This window comes from Scyliorhinus torazame, chromosome 1 (assembly GCF_047496885.1).
Source record: "Scyliorhinus torazame isolate Kashiwa2021f chromosome 1, sScyTor2.1, whole genome shotgun sequence".
NCBI classification, from domain to species: domain Eukaryota; kingdom Metazoa; phylum Chordata; class Chondrichthyes; order Carcharhiniformes; family Scyliorhinidae; genus Scyliorhinus; species Scyliorhinus torazame.
Window position 1 is genome coordinate 87,862,800 of NC_092707.1, and position 16,083 is coordinate 87,878,882.

The window sequence follows — 16,083 nt, forward strand, 5'->3', positions numbered from 1 at the left end:
GGATCGGTGCGGGGGCGGCGCCAACTTTTTGGTCGTAAGACCAGATGGATCCTGCGGACACAGCCGCAGAATCGGAGAATCCAGCCCATAAGCTTTTTTAATATTCCAATGATTTTTCTCCAGGGTTGCACACAGCAATGTCCTGGAGATTGATCTTCAATTCCTGGAGACTCCTGGTTCTATCCTGGAGAGTTGCCAGCCCGAGCTGAATATAATGGCCCCACGATTGCAATTATCTAGATTTTGAGCAGGTATAGGCACAGCTTAACGCAGAAAAATCAAAATTGGTGCCTGCTTATTAAAGCAATCTTTTACACAGGAAAACAACTGAGGTGAAAGTCCCAAAATGTATAAGTGCAGCATAGATAGTCAACTGCTCCTGGAAGAGGTCAAAGATCACATAGCATTGATTCCAATTCATTATCTTTGTTGTTTTCTCTTCCTCAAAGCTCTTCAAAGTTTGTGGGGTTCGGGCGATTTCACTGAGGAGGTTGAAGACATGATGGCAGAAAGGGCACAGACGAAGGGAGAAAGCAAGAAGAACCTCATCCAGCTAGTCAGAGACAAAACGATACGATGTCAGTTCTTAACAGGCATGGCTGTCAGTGCGGGCATGCAGTTAAGTGGGATCAATATTGTAAGTATCATGTCGATTACAAGAGTTTTCTCGACACAACAGTTTAAATTCTCACTCAATTCTGCTCAGATAGAAATCAGTGACCTGGGAGCTGTCAATGTCCTTAGCACATTGTGGTAGTATGTACTGGGGGTCATGTGGGACTGGAAGCCCTAATGTCATTGGCTGACAGATCCCGGGTCCTGGTTGGCCGTTGACCTCTAGCTCCGCCCTGAAGGCGGAGTATAAGAAGCCGGAGTCTTCCCCCGCAGGCCAGTTTACTATCGAGCTGCGGGGGAACAGACACGCTTAATAAAGCCTCATCGACTTCACTCTATTCGTCTCACAGAGTCTTTGTGCGCTACAATTTATTAAGCGTGCCTAAAAAGGACTATGGAGCTCAGGATCATTCCGGAATGCCTGAGGATCAGCCCCCATGCAGTGAACGCGGCAGCAGCCGTCAAGCACTGGCAGACTTGCTTCGAGGCCTACCTCAGAACGACCACCGGCCGGGTCACAGAAGACCAAAAACTGCAGGTCCTGCACTCGAGGGTGAGCACGGAGATTTTCTCCCTCATCGAAGACACGGAGGATTTCCAGACGGCGTTCGCAGCACTGAAAAGTCTCTATGTCTGCCCAGTTAACCAAATCTACGCTCGCTACCAGCTCGCGACGAGACGGCAAGCTCCCGGAGAATCGATGGACGAATTCTACGCCGCGCGGCTGATTTTGGGACGAGCCTGCAGCTGCCCGTTGGTGAACGCAAACGAACACACGGACATGTTAATGCGCGATGCTTTTGTGGCAGGTATGCAATCCTCCCAAATCCGCCAAAGACTTCTAGAAAAAGAGTCGCTAGGACTCTCAGAGGCACGGGCCCTGGCAGCCTCCCTAGACATGGCCGCGCGTAATACCCGCGCCTACGGCCCCAACCGCGCGGCAGCCCATTGGGCCCCGTACGTACCCGTCGCGGCAAACCCTCTACCCCCCCCCCCCCCGGACACCCCACAGGCTTGCGCGGTCCAAACGCCGAGTCGCACCGGGGGCGCCCGCTGTTATTTCTGCGGCCAGGCGAAACACCCCCGACAGCGCTGCCCGGCCCGCGCAGCTATCTGCAAAAGCTGCGGGAAAAAGGGCCATTATGCGGTTGTGTGCCGGTCCCGCGAGGTCGCCGCTGTCCCGGGAGAACAGGGAGCCCTGCAAGCCGTTTACGCGCCCCAACCCCCCCAGCACGCCATGTACGACCCGCAGGCGCAGCCGCTCTGGGTCCCGACCACCGCGGTCCCGAGAGAACAGGGAGCCCTGCACGCCGCTTATGCTCCCCAACCCCCCTCCCCGCAGCCCATGTATGACCCGCCGCCGGCGCTACCGCTTTGGGTCCCGGCCAACACTCTCCACGGAGAGGAGGGAGTTTTGCGCGTCCCTAACGCCCCCCTATCCCCCGCCCCGTGCCCCACGCCTGACCCGCCGGCGACACCTACTTGGGCCCCGACCACCGCTGTCCCCGGTGAGGGAGCTCCGCGCGGTCCTAGCGCTCGCGGTCCTAGCGCTCGCGGTCCTAGTGCTCCCCAGCCCCCCCAGCGCACCATGTGCGACCCGCAGACGCCGCCATTTTGGGTCCCGGCCACCACGAGGGGAGGAGGGGCGCCGCCATCTTGGACCGCCCCAGACCTGTACGACGCGTGGGGGCGGCCATTTTGTCCACCCCCGCCGCCATCTTGTGACCCCCCAGCCACATGCGATGTATGGGGGTGGCCATTTTGTCCATCCCCGACGCCATCTTGGACGGCAACAACGGACCCCACTCCACTGCTACAACCACGTCTCGCTTCAATTACGCTCGATCAAGCTCGGCCCCGGACACTCCAGACGACAACGGTGCTAATAAACGGCCACGAGACGCCATGCCTAGTTGACTCCGGGAGCACGGAGAGCTTTATACACCCCGACACGGTAAGACGCTGTTCCTTGACCACCTATCCCAGCGCACAACAGATTTCCCTAGCTGCAGGATCCCACTCCGTACAGATCCAGGGATTCTGCATAGTTACCCTAACGGTGCAGGGGAGGGAGTTCAAAAACTACAAACTAAACATCCTTCCCCAACTCTGTGCCCCCACCTTGCTGGGATTAGATTTCCAATGCAATCTACAGAGCCTTACGTTCAAATTCGGCGGCCCAATACCCCCACTCACTATCTGCGGCCTCGCAACCCTCAAGGTGCAACCCCCGTCCTTGTTTGCGAACCTCACCCCGGATTGCAAACCCGTCACCACTAGGAGCAGACGGTACAGCGCCCAGGACCGGACCTTCATTCGGTCCAAAGTCCAGCGGCTACTAAAGGAGGGCATAATCCAGGCCAGCAATAGTCCCTGGAGAGCGCAGGTGGTAGTAGTGAAGACAGGGGAGAAACAAAGGATGGTCATTGACTATAGCCAGACCATCAGCAGGTACACACAACTAGACGCGTACCCTCTCCCCCGCATATCCGACATGGTCAGCCGGATTGCCCAATATAAGTCTTCTCCACCGTGGACCTCAAGTCCGCCTACCATCAGCTCCCCATCCGCCCAAGTGACCGCAAGTACACAGCCTTCGAGGCAGACGGGCGATTATACCATTTCCTACGGGTCCCTTTTGGCGTCACAAACGGGGTCTCGGTCTTCCAACGGGAGATGGACCGAATGGTTGATCAACATGGGTTGCGGGCCACGTTCCCGTATCTCGACAATGTAACCATCTGCTGCCACGTTCAGCAGGACCACGACGCCAACCTCCAAAAATTCCTCCAGACCGCCAAAGCCTTGAACCTCACGTACAACGAGGACAAGTGCGTTTTTAGCACCGATCGGCTAGCCATTCTGGGCTTCGTAGTGCGCAATGGGATAATAGGCCCCGACCCCGAACGTATGCGTGCACTCATGGAATTTCCCCTCCCGCACTGCCCAAAAGCCCTGAAATGCTGCCTGGGGTTCTTTTCATACTACGCCCAGTGGGTCCCCCAGTACGCAGACAAGGCCCGCCCCCTAATACAGACCACGACCTTGCCTCTGTCGACAGAGGCTTGCCAGGCCTTCAGCCGCATCAAAGCGGATATCGCAAAGGCCACGATGCGCGCCATCGACGAGTCCCTCCCCTTCCAGGTCGAGAGCGACGCCGTGGCCTTTTTCTCCCGGACCCTCCACGCCTCAGAAATCCGCCACTCTTCAGTAGAAAAGGAAGCCCAAGCCATAGTGGAAGCTGTGCGACATTGGAGGCATTACCTGGCCGGCAGGAGATTCACTCTCCTCAGGGACCAACGGTCGGTAGCCTTCATGTTCGATAATGCACAGCGGGGCAAAATCAAAAACGACAAGATCTTAAGGTGGAGGATCGAGCTCTCCACCTTCAACTATGAGATTTTGTATCGTCCCGGAAAGCTGAACGAGCCGTCCGATGCCCTATCCCGCGGCATATGTGCCAACGCACAAATTAACCGCCTCCAAACCCTCCACGAGGACCTCTGCCACCCGGGGGTCACTCGGTTTTACCACTTCATCAAGTCCCGCAATCTCCCATACTCTTTAGAGGAGGTCCGTACAGTCACAAGGGACTGCCACATCTGCACGGAATGCAAGCTGCATTTTTTCAGGCCGGATGGAGCGCACCTGATTAAGGCTTCCCGCCCCTTTGAACGCCTCAGTCTCGATTTCAAAGGGCCCCTCCCCTCCACCGACTGCAACGCATATTTTCTTAATGTGGTGGACGATTACTCCCGCTTCCCTTTTGCCATTCCCTGTTCTGACATGACCGCGGCCACAGTCATTAAAGCCCTGAACGGCATCTTCACACTGTTCGGTTACCCCGCATACGTCCACAGCGACAGGGGGTCCTCTTTCATGAGTGACGAGCTGCGCCAGTTCCTGCTCAGCAAGGGCATAGCCTCAAGCAGGACGACCAGCTACAACCCCCGGGGGAACGGGCAAGTAGAGAGGGGGAACGGCACGGTCTGGAAGGCCGTCCTACTGGCCCTACGGTCCAGGGACCTCCCAATTTCACGGTGGCAGGAGGTCCTCCCGGACGCTCTCCACTCCATCCGGTCGTTATTATGTACGAGCACTAATCAAACGCCTCATGAGCATCTCCTTGTTTTCCCTAGGAGGTCCTCCTCTGGAACGTCGCTGCCGACCTGGCTGGCGGCCCCAGGACCCATCCTGCTCCGAAAGCATGTGCGGGCACATAAGGCGGACCCGTTGGTCGAAAGGGTTCACCTCCTCCACACGAACCCCCAGTATGCCTACGTGGAGTACCCCGACGGCCGACAGGACACGGTCTCCCTGCGGGATCTGGCGCCCGCCGGCAACACGCACACCCCCCCGACACCATCAACCCAACCCCCCCCCCTTCCTGCCACCGCCGCACCCCGCGACCGCCCCCTTCCCAGGAGGATCGGTTCCCCTCCCCTCAGCACCGACCAAGAATAAAGCCCAAGCTGAAACCGTAAGGCTCCTGGAGGCGACAACACCGGTACAAGCACCACCACCACCGGGGCCGAGGCGATCGACACGGACGACCAGACCGCCCGACCGATCTAAAACTAAATATGGACTTTTCACAAGAACATTTTGCTTTTCTTCCCATACCCTCTGTAAATAGTTGCAACAGGACAAAATTGTACAATACTGTATTGCCTTGTGAATGTTTTTTTCCTCCCAGGACCAGCCCTGTAAACCCTTACCACCATACGAAGCATCACCCCGCCGGGTTCATTTTTGACAAGGGGTGAATGTGGTAGTATGTATTGGGGGTCATGTGGGACTGGAAGCCCTAATGTCATTGGCTGACAGATCCCGGGTCCTGGTTGGCCGTTGACCTCTAGCTCCGCCCTGAAGGCGGAGTATAAGAAGCCGGAGTCTTCCCCCGCAGGCCAGTTTACTATCGAGCTGCGGGGGAACAGACACGCTTAATAAAGCCTCATCGACTTCACTCTATTCGTCTCACGGAGTCTTTGTGCGCTACACACATAGAATGCGTTCTGATGATTCAATGTCAAACATTTTATTCAATGCTGCACTTAACAAAATCGAAACAAACTAACCTAGCACCGCCACATTGCAGATTAGGACATTGCAATAGTTCATGAAGCATTCCCGTATAATAATGTACTGATTCCAGCAAGGGCGGTAGTTTCTCTACAGAAAGGACAGAATATTTGGGAGATGGACAACTCCTGCACTGCTGTGCAGCTGATTTCAGAGTGACACTGACAGGGGTTCAGAACAGGACTGTTATAGTTCAGTCTCTTTTCTGATGTTTGCAGCTTCCATAAGCAGAATGGGAACTGAAATCAGTGCTGTCAAGTAGACCGCTGTAGTTGAGCAATGAAGACCAAACTTGGCAAGTCGATCAATGGCGAATATGTACAATACTTACCACATTCTCATTATATCTGAGCTGAGAACATTCAACTTCAGCTGGAGCTATTCCTTCCCATTTCCCCAGTAGGGAAATTGGCCATCTGACCCTCAAATGCTTCAAGACGTCTAAATGATGGTAAAGCTGGAGAAATTCATCAATTTCCTTCACCAAAGGGAGGAGACAGTACAGTGGTTGGTGCAAGATGACCGCCGAAGGGGAGGAAAGGGCTAAATTTCCATCTCTCTCACCAGCACCGTACCTGCTTCAACAATGGCCACGACTCATTCAGAGCCCTCTGTTAAACATGATCAAACCATTGAGTCCTTCTTCCACATGTAATTTTCCATGGCGCAGCGTGGCATTGAAAGCCGGGAGACCAAGCTTTCTGGATCTATCCGGCTTGCAACGCCTTGCAAGGTTAAACGCAATCTCGCGAGGCGTTGCGAGGTGAATCCCACTCACAATGGGCGGGATAACCTTTAGGCAAATCTGCATATTAGAGCAAGGCAGTAAGCCTCTCTAATGTGCAGATTCCCGAGGTACCATAAGACCATAAGACGTGGGAGCAGAATTAGTCCACTCGGCCCATCGAGTCTGCTCCGACATTCAATCATGTCTGATATTTTTCTCATCCCCATTCTCCTGCCTTCTCCCCATAAACCCTGATCCCCTCATTAATCAAGAACCTATCTATCTCTGTCTTAAAGATACTCAGTGATTTGGCCTCCACAGCCTTCTGCAGGAAAGAGTTCCACAGATTCACCACCCTCTGGCTATAGGATCATCCCTTTAGTCTGAGATTGTGTCCTCTGGTTCTAGTTTTTCCTACAAATGGAAACATCCTTGCCACGTCCACTCTATCCTGGCCTCGCAGTTTCCTGTAAGTTTCAGTCCCTTCGCCTCAGAGACCTCGGGCGAGCGCTGTTCAGCACTGGTCCCCACAAACGGTGACCTGATGGAACGGCACTCGTGGGGGTCTCCAGGGGAATCGGATTCTCCCAGCTGCATGCCCTTTGGACAGGTGCCACTTGGGTACCCTGGAAGTGCTAGCCTGGCATCCTGGCAGTGCCAGCTGGGCACCTTGGCAGTGACATCTGGATGCCAGCCTGGCACTTCCAAGGTGCCCAGGTGGCACTTCCAGCTAACATGAGCATTGCCAGGGTGCCAGTTTGCACGGCCAAGCTGGCATTTTCTGCACGACAGGGCCTGGCTTGCCCAGTGTGAATGTTGGGGGGGGGGGGCTCCTGTATTGTATTCGGCCTGGGGAAGAGGTCAGGTTTTTTGGGGGGGGCCTTGGAGATCGGGCCGAATTTAGAAATGACTTCAATGGGGACTTCCGGCGAGCGGAGCTCTTCATTGTAAAAAACGGGGCTGTGTGAGGCCTCGGCCGTGCGTTCCCCATCCAGGTCCCTTATTCAAAGCGAGTCACATTGAATAGCCAGGTGTCTCGGCACTGTGCGTGCTGGGAAACACGCGGCTAAACATGCTCGCTCGGGGACTTTGTTCCCTTTTGGGAAGATTGCGTCCTCTGTTTCTAGAACAGTGATGGACAAGCACGGGTTCTATTCCTGTACTGGCTGAGGTTATTCATGAAGGCCCCGCCTTCACAACCTTTCCTCTCGCCTGAGGTGTGCTGATCCTCAGGTTAAATCACCAGTCAGCTCTCCCCCTCAAAGGGGAAAGCAATCTATGGTCATCTGGGATTATGGTGACTTTACTTTCTACTTTACTATTAATTACGACATCAGTTGCAAATAATACCTTCCTCTAGGCAACTGACCACAAAGTACTTATTCTCCATTCTAATATTACATCGAGGCTTCACAAAACTTGTTTCTTAATATTGAACTCCATCTCCAGTTATTAATCCAGGAGCCAAGATAATTTGCTGTGTTTCTGTTGATTCTTTTCGAACCAGAACCAGAAGGAAATATGGATCAGGACTGAGATGTTTAGTATACGCGTCGGCCATCGCGGAGGCTTACACGGCCGGCGCGTGGGAATAGAGTGCCCCCACGGCACAGGCCCGCCCGCGGATCGGTGGGCCCCGATCGTGGGCCAAGCCACCATGGGGGCACCCCCCCGGGGCCAGATCGCCCCGCGCCCCCCAGGACCCCGGAGCCCGCCCGTGCCGCCAGTCGCGCCGGTAAGGGACCTAGTCCAATTTACGCCGGCGGGACCTGCATAGAACGAGCGGGACTTCGGCCCATCGCAGGTTGGAGAATCGCTGGGGGGGGGGGACCCGCCGACCGGCGCGGCGCAATTCCCGGCCCCGCCGAATCTCCAGCACCGGAGAATTCGGCAGCCGGCGGGGGCGGGATTCAAGCCGACCCCCGGCGGTTCTCCGACCTGGCGGGGGGTTGGAGAATCCCGTCCGTCATTTCTCCTCATCTCTGTTTTAAATCTGCTACCCCTTATCCTAAAACGCTGACCTCTCATTCTAGATTGCCCCACAGGAGGAAGCATCCGTTCTACGCCAGCTTTGACAGTACCGCTTATCATCTTGTATACCTCAATTAGATCTCCTCTCATTCTTCTAAACTCAAGAGAGTTTCATCCAAATCTGCTCAATCTCTCTTCATAAAACAAACCCCTCATCTCTGGAATCAATCAAGTGAACCTCCTGTCCCCTGTCTCCAATGCAATTGCATCCCTCCTCAAATAAGGAGACCTGGGCTGTACTCCAGGTACAGTTTTACCAATGTCTTGTACAGTTGCAGCAACACTTCCCTATTTTTATACTTTATCCCTTTAGCTATAAATGCCAAAATTCCATTTGCCTTCCTTTATTACCTGCTGTACCTGCATGTTAGTTTTCTGAGATTCATACACAAGGACACCCAGATCCCTCTGCAGCACTCTGAAGTTTCTCTCCATTTAGATAAGAAGTTACTTTTCCATTTTTCTGACCAAAATGGATGACACCTCACACTTAGTCAACCCCATCTGCCAATTTTGGCCCACTCACCTAACCTATCCATATCCATTTGTAAATTTCAGAAGGGATCGGGTGTAATCATGGGTCCTATTGGTACAGGATGAGAACAATCTGGGCCTCCGAAGAATTGGATCACTGTTTGCCCCCCAGAGAATCAGACCCAGGCTCATGGAGAGCTCATCAAGAAACTGGTCACTAAAATAAAAGCAAAATCCTGCAGGTGCTGGAAATCTGAAATAAAATCAGAAAATGCTGGAAAGGCGCACCAGGTCTGGCAGCATCTGTGGAGAGAGAAAGAGAGTTAACGTTTTGAGACCTTTTAACTTCTTCAGAGCTGATGAGGGACAGAAAGGTGATGGATTATATAATGGAGAGGAAGGTGGAGCAGAATAGAAGGTGAGGGATAGGTGAGAGCTCAGGAAAGATTGACAAAGATGTCATCGACACAAGGTAATGGGCGTATTAATGGTAGTGTTAAAGACTCAAGAACGTGGCGATAATGGCAAAGGTACGGTAGCAGAATGTGTTAATATCACTCTGGGAAAGCAAAACAAGATGGCTCTGTGGGGGAGGGGGTTGGGAAACAAACTATGAAAATGGAGGCGAGTTCATGGTTTGAAGTTGTTGAATTCAATGTTAAGTCTAGGAGGCTGTAATGTTCCGAACCATAAGATGAGGTTCTGTTCCTCCAGTTTGCATTGGGCTTCACTGGAACATTGCAGCAGGCCAAGGGCAGAAATTTGAGCATGGGAGCAAGGTGGCGAGGTAAAATGACAAGCAACAGGGAGGTGAGGACTGTGTTTGCAGGCTGAGTGAAGCAGTCACCCAGTCTGTGTTTAGCCTCACCAATGTAGAAGAGACCACATTGTGAGCTTCCGTGGCGAACGGATTTCAACAAAAGTGTCAATGGGGTATTAGTAATGGGCAGTCAATTGACATTGCCAGTATTACAACTGGGCAGCAAGTCCAAAAAACTATCAATTTGTTTTTTTGTTTTGGTTTAAAACGAGAATTATGAACAATTACTAATTTTAAATTTTGTTTTAAAAGATAAAGTTTCTGAACAAAGTATGCTCATTGGTTTTCCTATTTTGCAGATCTATTTTTACGCTTCTGATGTTTATCACCAGCTGGGAATCTCCAAGGATAACATCCCTTATGTGGGAATCGGATCAAGCTCAATTGAAATGTTAACTTCAGTGATGTGTGTAAGTACAGCTTAGAGGACTCCACAGTTCACTGAGCAACAAGAAACAAAAATGAATTGTTTATAACCCTGCCCCCACCCCCCCGCCTCATAAGAGGAAACTTCAAATAGCTGTTGGGGAAGATTTTCCTCCATTGCCTCTGCCTGAGTACAAGTTGGGAGGTGAGCATCCAAAAGGGGTTCCACCCAAACGGACCTGCACTCCCCTGCATTGCGTGTTTCTGAAGGAAACTAGTTAGAGATAGAGAAAACTCTGACCACAATCTTTCAATCCTCCTTCGATATAGGAATGTCCCAGAGGTGTAGTGCGACTGTTAAATCATGTAAATAAAGAGGGACCAGGCACAAACCAGGTAATTCCAGGGCAATCATTCAGTGATGGGGAAACTACTCGAGTTCATTGTCAAAGATAAAATTAATTGTCACTTAGTGTTGCAGGGCATGAATATTGCTGAAAAGAGAGACATGTTGCTGAAGCATTTTCATTGTACACTCATCAGGAGAAACCAAATGTCAACCCACCAGAATAATTTACACTAAAGGGGGAAAGTTGGGGAGGGGTGGGGGCTGATCAATTGGTAAGTCAATGCTGATTGGCCGATTTGCCATGGAAAAGCGATGGGAACTCTCAGTTCCCCAAGCTCCTGGATAATTTTTTTTTTGCCTTGTACGGTAAATATTTAAAAAATATATATTTATTCAATTTTCAACAATTTTCGACAAAACACTCGAAACAGAAAAAAAAGAATAAAACACAAAACAAGCAAAAATTATACATGAGATTTCCAACAAAATACAATAACCCCCATTTAACAAATAAACACGCCAGTAAGGAAAACGCCCCACTCTTACCTAAACAAAACAGAAAAACCAACCCCCCTCCCCCGGTTGCTGCTGCTGTTGACCTCCACTTAATGTTCTGCGAGAAAGTCTAGGAACAGTTGCCACCGCCTGGAGAACCCCTGCACAGACCTTCGCAAGGCAAACTTTATCCTTTCCAGCTTGATGAACCCTGCCATTTCGTTAATCCAAGCTTCCACGCTTGGGGGCTTCGCATCCCTCCACTTTAGTTGGATCCTCCGCCGGGCTACCAGGGACGCAAAGGCCAGAACACCGGCCTCTTTCGGCTCCTGCACTCCCGGCTCGTCCGATACCCGAAATAATGCCAACCCCCAGCTCGGCTTGACCCGGGTGTTCACCACTTTGGACATAGTCCTCGCAAAGCCCCTCCAGAACCCCTCCAGCGCCGGGCACGTCCAGAACATATGGGCGTGATTTGCTGGGCTCCCCGAGCACCTCACACACCTGTACTCCACCGCAAAAAACCTACTCATCCTCGCCCCTGTCATATGCGCTCTATGGACAACTTTGAACTGTATTAGGCTGAGCCTGGTGCAAGAGGAGGAAGAATTAACCCTACTCAGGGCATCAGCCCACAGATCTTCATCCAGCTCCTCCCCCAGCTCCTCCTCTCACTTACCCGTTAACTCCTCCACCGAGGCCTCCTTCGCCTCCTGCAGTTCCTGATAGATCGCCGAGATTTTGCCTTCTCCAACCCATACACCCGAAATCACCCTGTCCTGAATCCTTTGTGCTGGGAGCAGTGTAAATTCCCTCACCTGCCGTCTCACAAACGCCCCCACTTGCATGTACTCAAAAGCATTCCCGGGAGGTAACCCAAATTTCTCCTCTAGCGCCCCATGGCTCGCAAAAGTCCCATCGATGAATAGGTCCCCCATTCATTTAACCTCTGCCCGATGCCAGCTCAGAAACCCCCCATCCATCCTACCCGGAACGAACCTGTGGTTCTCTCATATCGGGGACCAGACCAAGGCCAAGCTCCTGGATAATTGAGGAGAGGCATAAGGCTTGGACATATTCCTTTTGTGTGCAGAGGACAGGCCCCTGAGTGAATGTATATCACTTCCAGCAAGCAGAAAGGAGCCATGTTATGAACTTAGTTGAATATCTCAAATGTGTTGTTAGTGTAGCTATTAGCACATTCAGGATTGTTCAACAAGCGCTGCCCGATGGTGGAACCTATCAGTAGGCAGTTTTTTCATGTTTTAAAAGTGCAGACTGCTTGAGAAGAGACTCTACTCTGCCCATTATGAACAGCCAATGCAACATGCTGTTTGATTCAATCAGGCAATCACTGGAATTTACAGCCTATGTACCTGACATCACGCTAGCACTAAAATTCATCCACCATGTTGCTCCAATGTGTGGTAGGCAGAACTGTCTTTTGGGGCCTGTTAGTGCAAAATACTACTTTTGTAGCCACTGTATAGTAGCAGCGTGAAATGGCTTTCTTAGTTGTTCAAACATTTTATAATTCTTTGCTTTTCCGGGGTAGTTTGAGGTGGACTGGATACTTTTCATATCCAGTGATGGTTTTTGGCCCATTTGGGAGTTTGTGTCATTCGTATGAAATAAAGGTAGCTATCATCCCACAGGATAGCTTTACTCGTGCAATAGAAATTATGACTGTTTGAAATGTGGCATCCTTGCATGTGCCCTGATAGGTGCAAGATGACAATTTCAGCACTATATCTCTTTTCATCAATACAAAATTAACTCTCACTTGGAGAAGCAGGGGCTAGTCAAGGGTTAATTGTGTCTGATTTACCTGATTGAGTTCACTGACCAAGTAACATACAGAGCTGATGAAGGGTGGCTGCTGTATCTGTGGTTTTTCAAGAAGCATTTGATAAAGTACCACATAACCGGACATATTCAAAAAACAGAGGCAGATGCTGTTGAAGGGAAAGTGGTAACTTGAGTACATAATCGACTCAGAGCCAGGAAGCAGAGAGTAGTGGGATCAGGGGCAAAATTCTCCGACCCCCCGCCGGGTCGGAGAATCGCCGGGGGCTGGCGTGAACCCCCCCCCCCCCCCCCCCGCCGGTTGCCGAAGTCTCCGGCACCGGATATTCGGCGGGGGCGGGAATCGTGCCAAACAGGTTGGCGGGCCCCCCCGCTCGATTCTCCAGCCCGGATGGGCCGAAGTCCCGCCGCTCAAATGCCTGTCCCACCGGCGTAAATTAAATCACCTACCTTACCGGCGGGACAAGGCGGCATGGGCGGGCTCCGGGGTCCTGGGGGGTGGGGGGGGCGATCTGTCCCCGTGGGGTGCCCCCACGGTGGCCTGGCCTGCGATCGGGGCCCACCGATCCGCGGGTGGGCCTGTGCCGTAGGGGCACTCTTTCCCTTCCACCTCCGCCACGGCCTCCACCATGGCGGAGGCAGAAGAGACTCCCTCCACTGCGCATGCGCGGGAATGCTGTCAGCGGCCGCTGACGCTCCCGCGCATGCTCCGCCCGAAGATGTCATTTCCGCGCCAGCTGGCGGGGCACCAAAGGCCTTTTCCGCCAGCTGGCGGGCGGAAATTCGTCCGGCGCCGGCCTAGCCCCTTAATGTTGGGGCTCGGCCCCCAAAGATGCGGAGCATTCCACACCTTTGGGGCGGAGCGATGCCCGTCTGATTTGCGCCGTTTTGGGCGCCAGTCGGCGGACATCGCGTCGTTTCCGGAGAATTTCGCCCCAGATATTTTTCTAAGTGGAATGAAGTCTGCAGTAGGGTTAGTCTGAAGATCATTGCTTTTCCTGTGATATATGTAAGCAATCTTGACTTAGGTATAGGCAATAACATTTTCAAGGTTGCATTTGATTCTAAACTTGACAATGTAGAGAATAAGAATATAATCACAGACTTCTGAAGGACATGGAGAATTGGTGAAATGGGCAAACATATGGCACATGCAATTTAATGCATGAGATTGATACATTTAGGGAAGGATAATATGAGGAGGCAATCCAATTGAAACAGGACAGTTTTGAAGGGGGCAGGGGCAAGAGCAGAGGGACCTGGCCATGCTTCACAAATCCTTGAAGGTAACATCGCACATTGATAAGGCAATTAAGAAAGTTTATGAGATATTTGGCCTTATAAATAGGGCACCAAAACAAGGCAGTCCTTGATAATCCCGTACAAATCAATTGGCCCGGCTAGGTTATTGTTTACAATTCACACTGCAGGAAGGATATCAAGGCCTTCGAGAAAGTATGGAGGAGGGTTACCACGGTGATGCCACGGATGAGGGACAGCAGAGATTGAAGAAGTTGGGAGTGCTTAAGACAATTTCATAGTCACACCGTGTAAAATTTTGTTCTGGAAAGTGATGCTGTTAACTTAGGATCATAAAATCACCCTGTGTCTGCGTGGGTTTCCTCCGGGTGCTCTGGTTTCCTCCCACAGTCCAAAAGATATGCAGGTTAGGTGGATTGGCCATGCAAATTGCCTTTAGTGTCCAAAAAGGTTGTTTGGGGTTCCTGGGTTACAGGGATATAGTGGAGGTGTGGGCTTGGGTAGGATGCTCTTTCCAAGGGCCGGTGCAGACCCGATGGGCTGAATGGCCACCTTCTGCACTGTAAATTCTATGATTCCATGATCCAATGTTTCACCTCTGGACGTAACTCAATCACGCACTGGCATACAAGACACATCGGGAGGTCATGGAGATTGAACAACACCAAGCTGTCCCACAAGATAGCAGCCTTCACACTAGTGAGATCTGGCTACCCTTAATCAAGAAACACATCATCCATTCTGCACAGTTGACCAGTCAGGAGCAAGAATGTTAACATGTATTGACACACTTAGGGCGCGCTCTACCAGCCACATCCCGCCGGAATAGGAGAGGGACGAGGCTTGGAAATGCCAGGGAAGGCCTCACCTGTGTCCCCGACAGCCACAATGCCCGGGAGATCTAACCAGATCTCGCGGAACATCGAAACAACCTTTGAAGCAGGAATTGTTCTTCTTGGAACAGAGGATAAAGGTAGATCCGATAGAGGTATTCATGATTATCAGGTGTCTTGTGGGGAGAAACTGGTTCCTCTGACAAGTGGCTCAGTCAACAGAGGTCAGAGAATGAAAATAATTGGCAAACGAACTAGAGGGGAAACAAACAGAAATTATCCCACACACACGGTGATTATTGTCTGGAACCTGAAAAGATGATGGAATCAGACTTTGTGGGATCTTTCAAAAGGCAACTGAACATGTACTTTAAAAGGAATAATTTGCAACGCTTTGAGGAAAAGGCTGGAGTGTGGGCCTACATTGGACAGCTTCATTAGAGAGCTGGCACTTGCACAATAGTTTGAATTGTCCCTGCTATGAAATTCTATGATTCCATAATGAGAACTGCATGAACTGCTCAGAATTCACACAGGACTGGGGATTACGGGGTTAACTCTAATGATAGCTGCTGAGAATGTGCGTCAGGAGCTCTGTCATAGTGATGTCAATGGAGCGTGAGGCATATGAGAGATCAGCTGAGGCTATGTCCCTGTCTTATTTAACCTTTATAAATAGTCAGCGTGTAAATAAATATTTTTGAACAAAGGACCATTGCCTCCAGCAGGATTTCTTCTCGAGTAAGAAGCCCGAGATAACGAATCCCGAGATAAGCCCACCGTAGAAGGACTCACTAATGCAGCTTTGTGCACATTTTGAAGACGATTTAAAAACCCCAGCCTCAGACCTGGGTGTATGGGGCACATTTTCAAATTTTGGCAGTATTGGGAATTGTGAGGAGGACAGTGATAGACTTCAGGAGGACATAAACTGCTGGAATGGGTGAACAGAATGCAGATGAAATTTAATGTAGAGAAATATGAAGTGGTACAGGAAGAGCATGGAGAAGCAATATTAACTAAAGTATACACTACCAATGATGACACAGGAAAGGAGAGAGATATGGGGGGTATATGGAGACAAATCATTTGGATAGGCGAATGTGGTTAAGAAGGTATACAGGATCCTGACCTTTATAAATTGAGGCATAGAGTACAACGGCAAAGATGACGTGATGACATTTGTAAAACACATGGGCCACAATTTTCCAGATGTTCCCACCGA

The 16,083-nt window shown here is 51.2% G+C and overlaps 1 protein-coding gene across 4 annotated transcripts in view; it reads left to right on the top strand.

Moving 5' to 3' along the window:
* LOC140409353 (solute carrier family 2, facilitated glucose transporter member 11-like) overlaps positions 1-16,083 on the top strand; it is a 138,244-nt gene that overhangs the window by 110,112 nt on the left and 12,049 nt on the right. For all 4 annotated transcript variants that reach the window (XM_072497784.1, XM_072497791.1, XM_072497808.1 and 1 more), the window contains 2 exons: positions 450-637; positions 10,049-10,159. In XM_072497784.1, the coding sequence (XP_072353885.1) occupies positions 450-637; positions 10,049-10,159 (299 nt within the window). The remainder of the gene's footprint in view (positions 1-449; positions 638-10,048; positions 10,160-16,083) is intronic.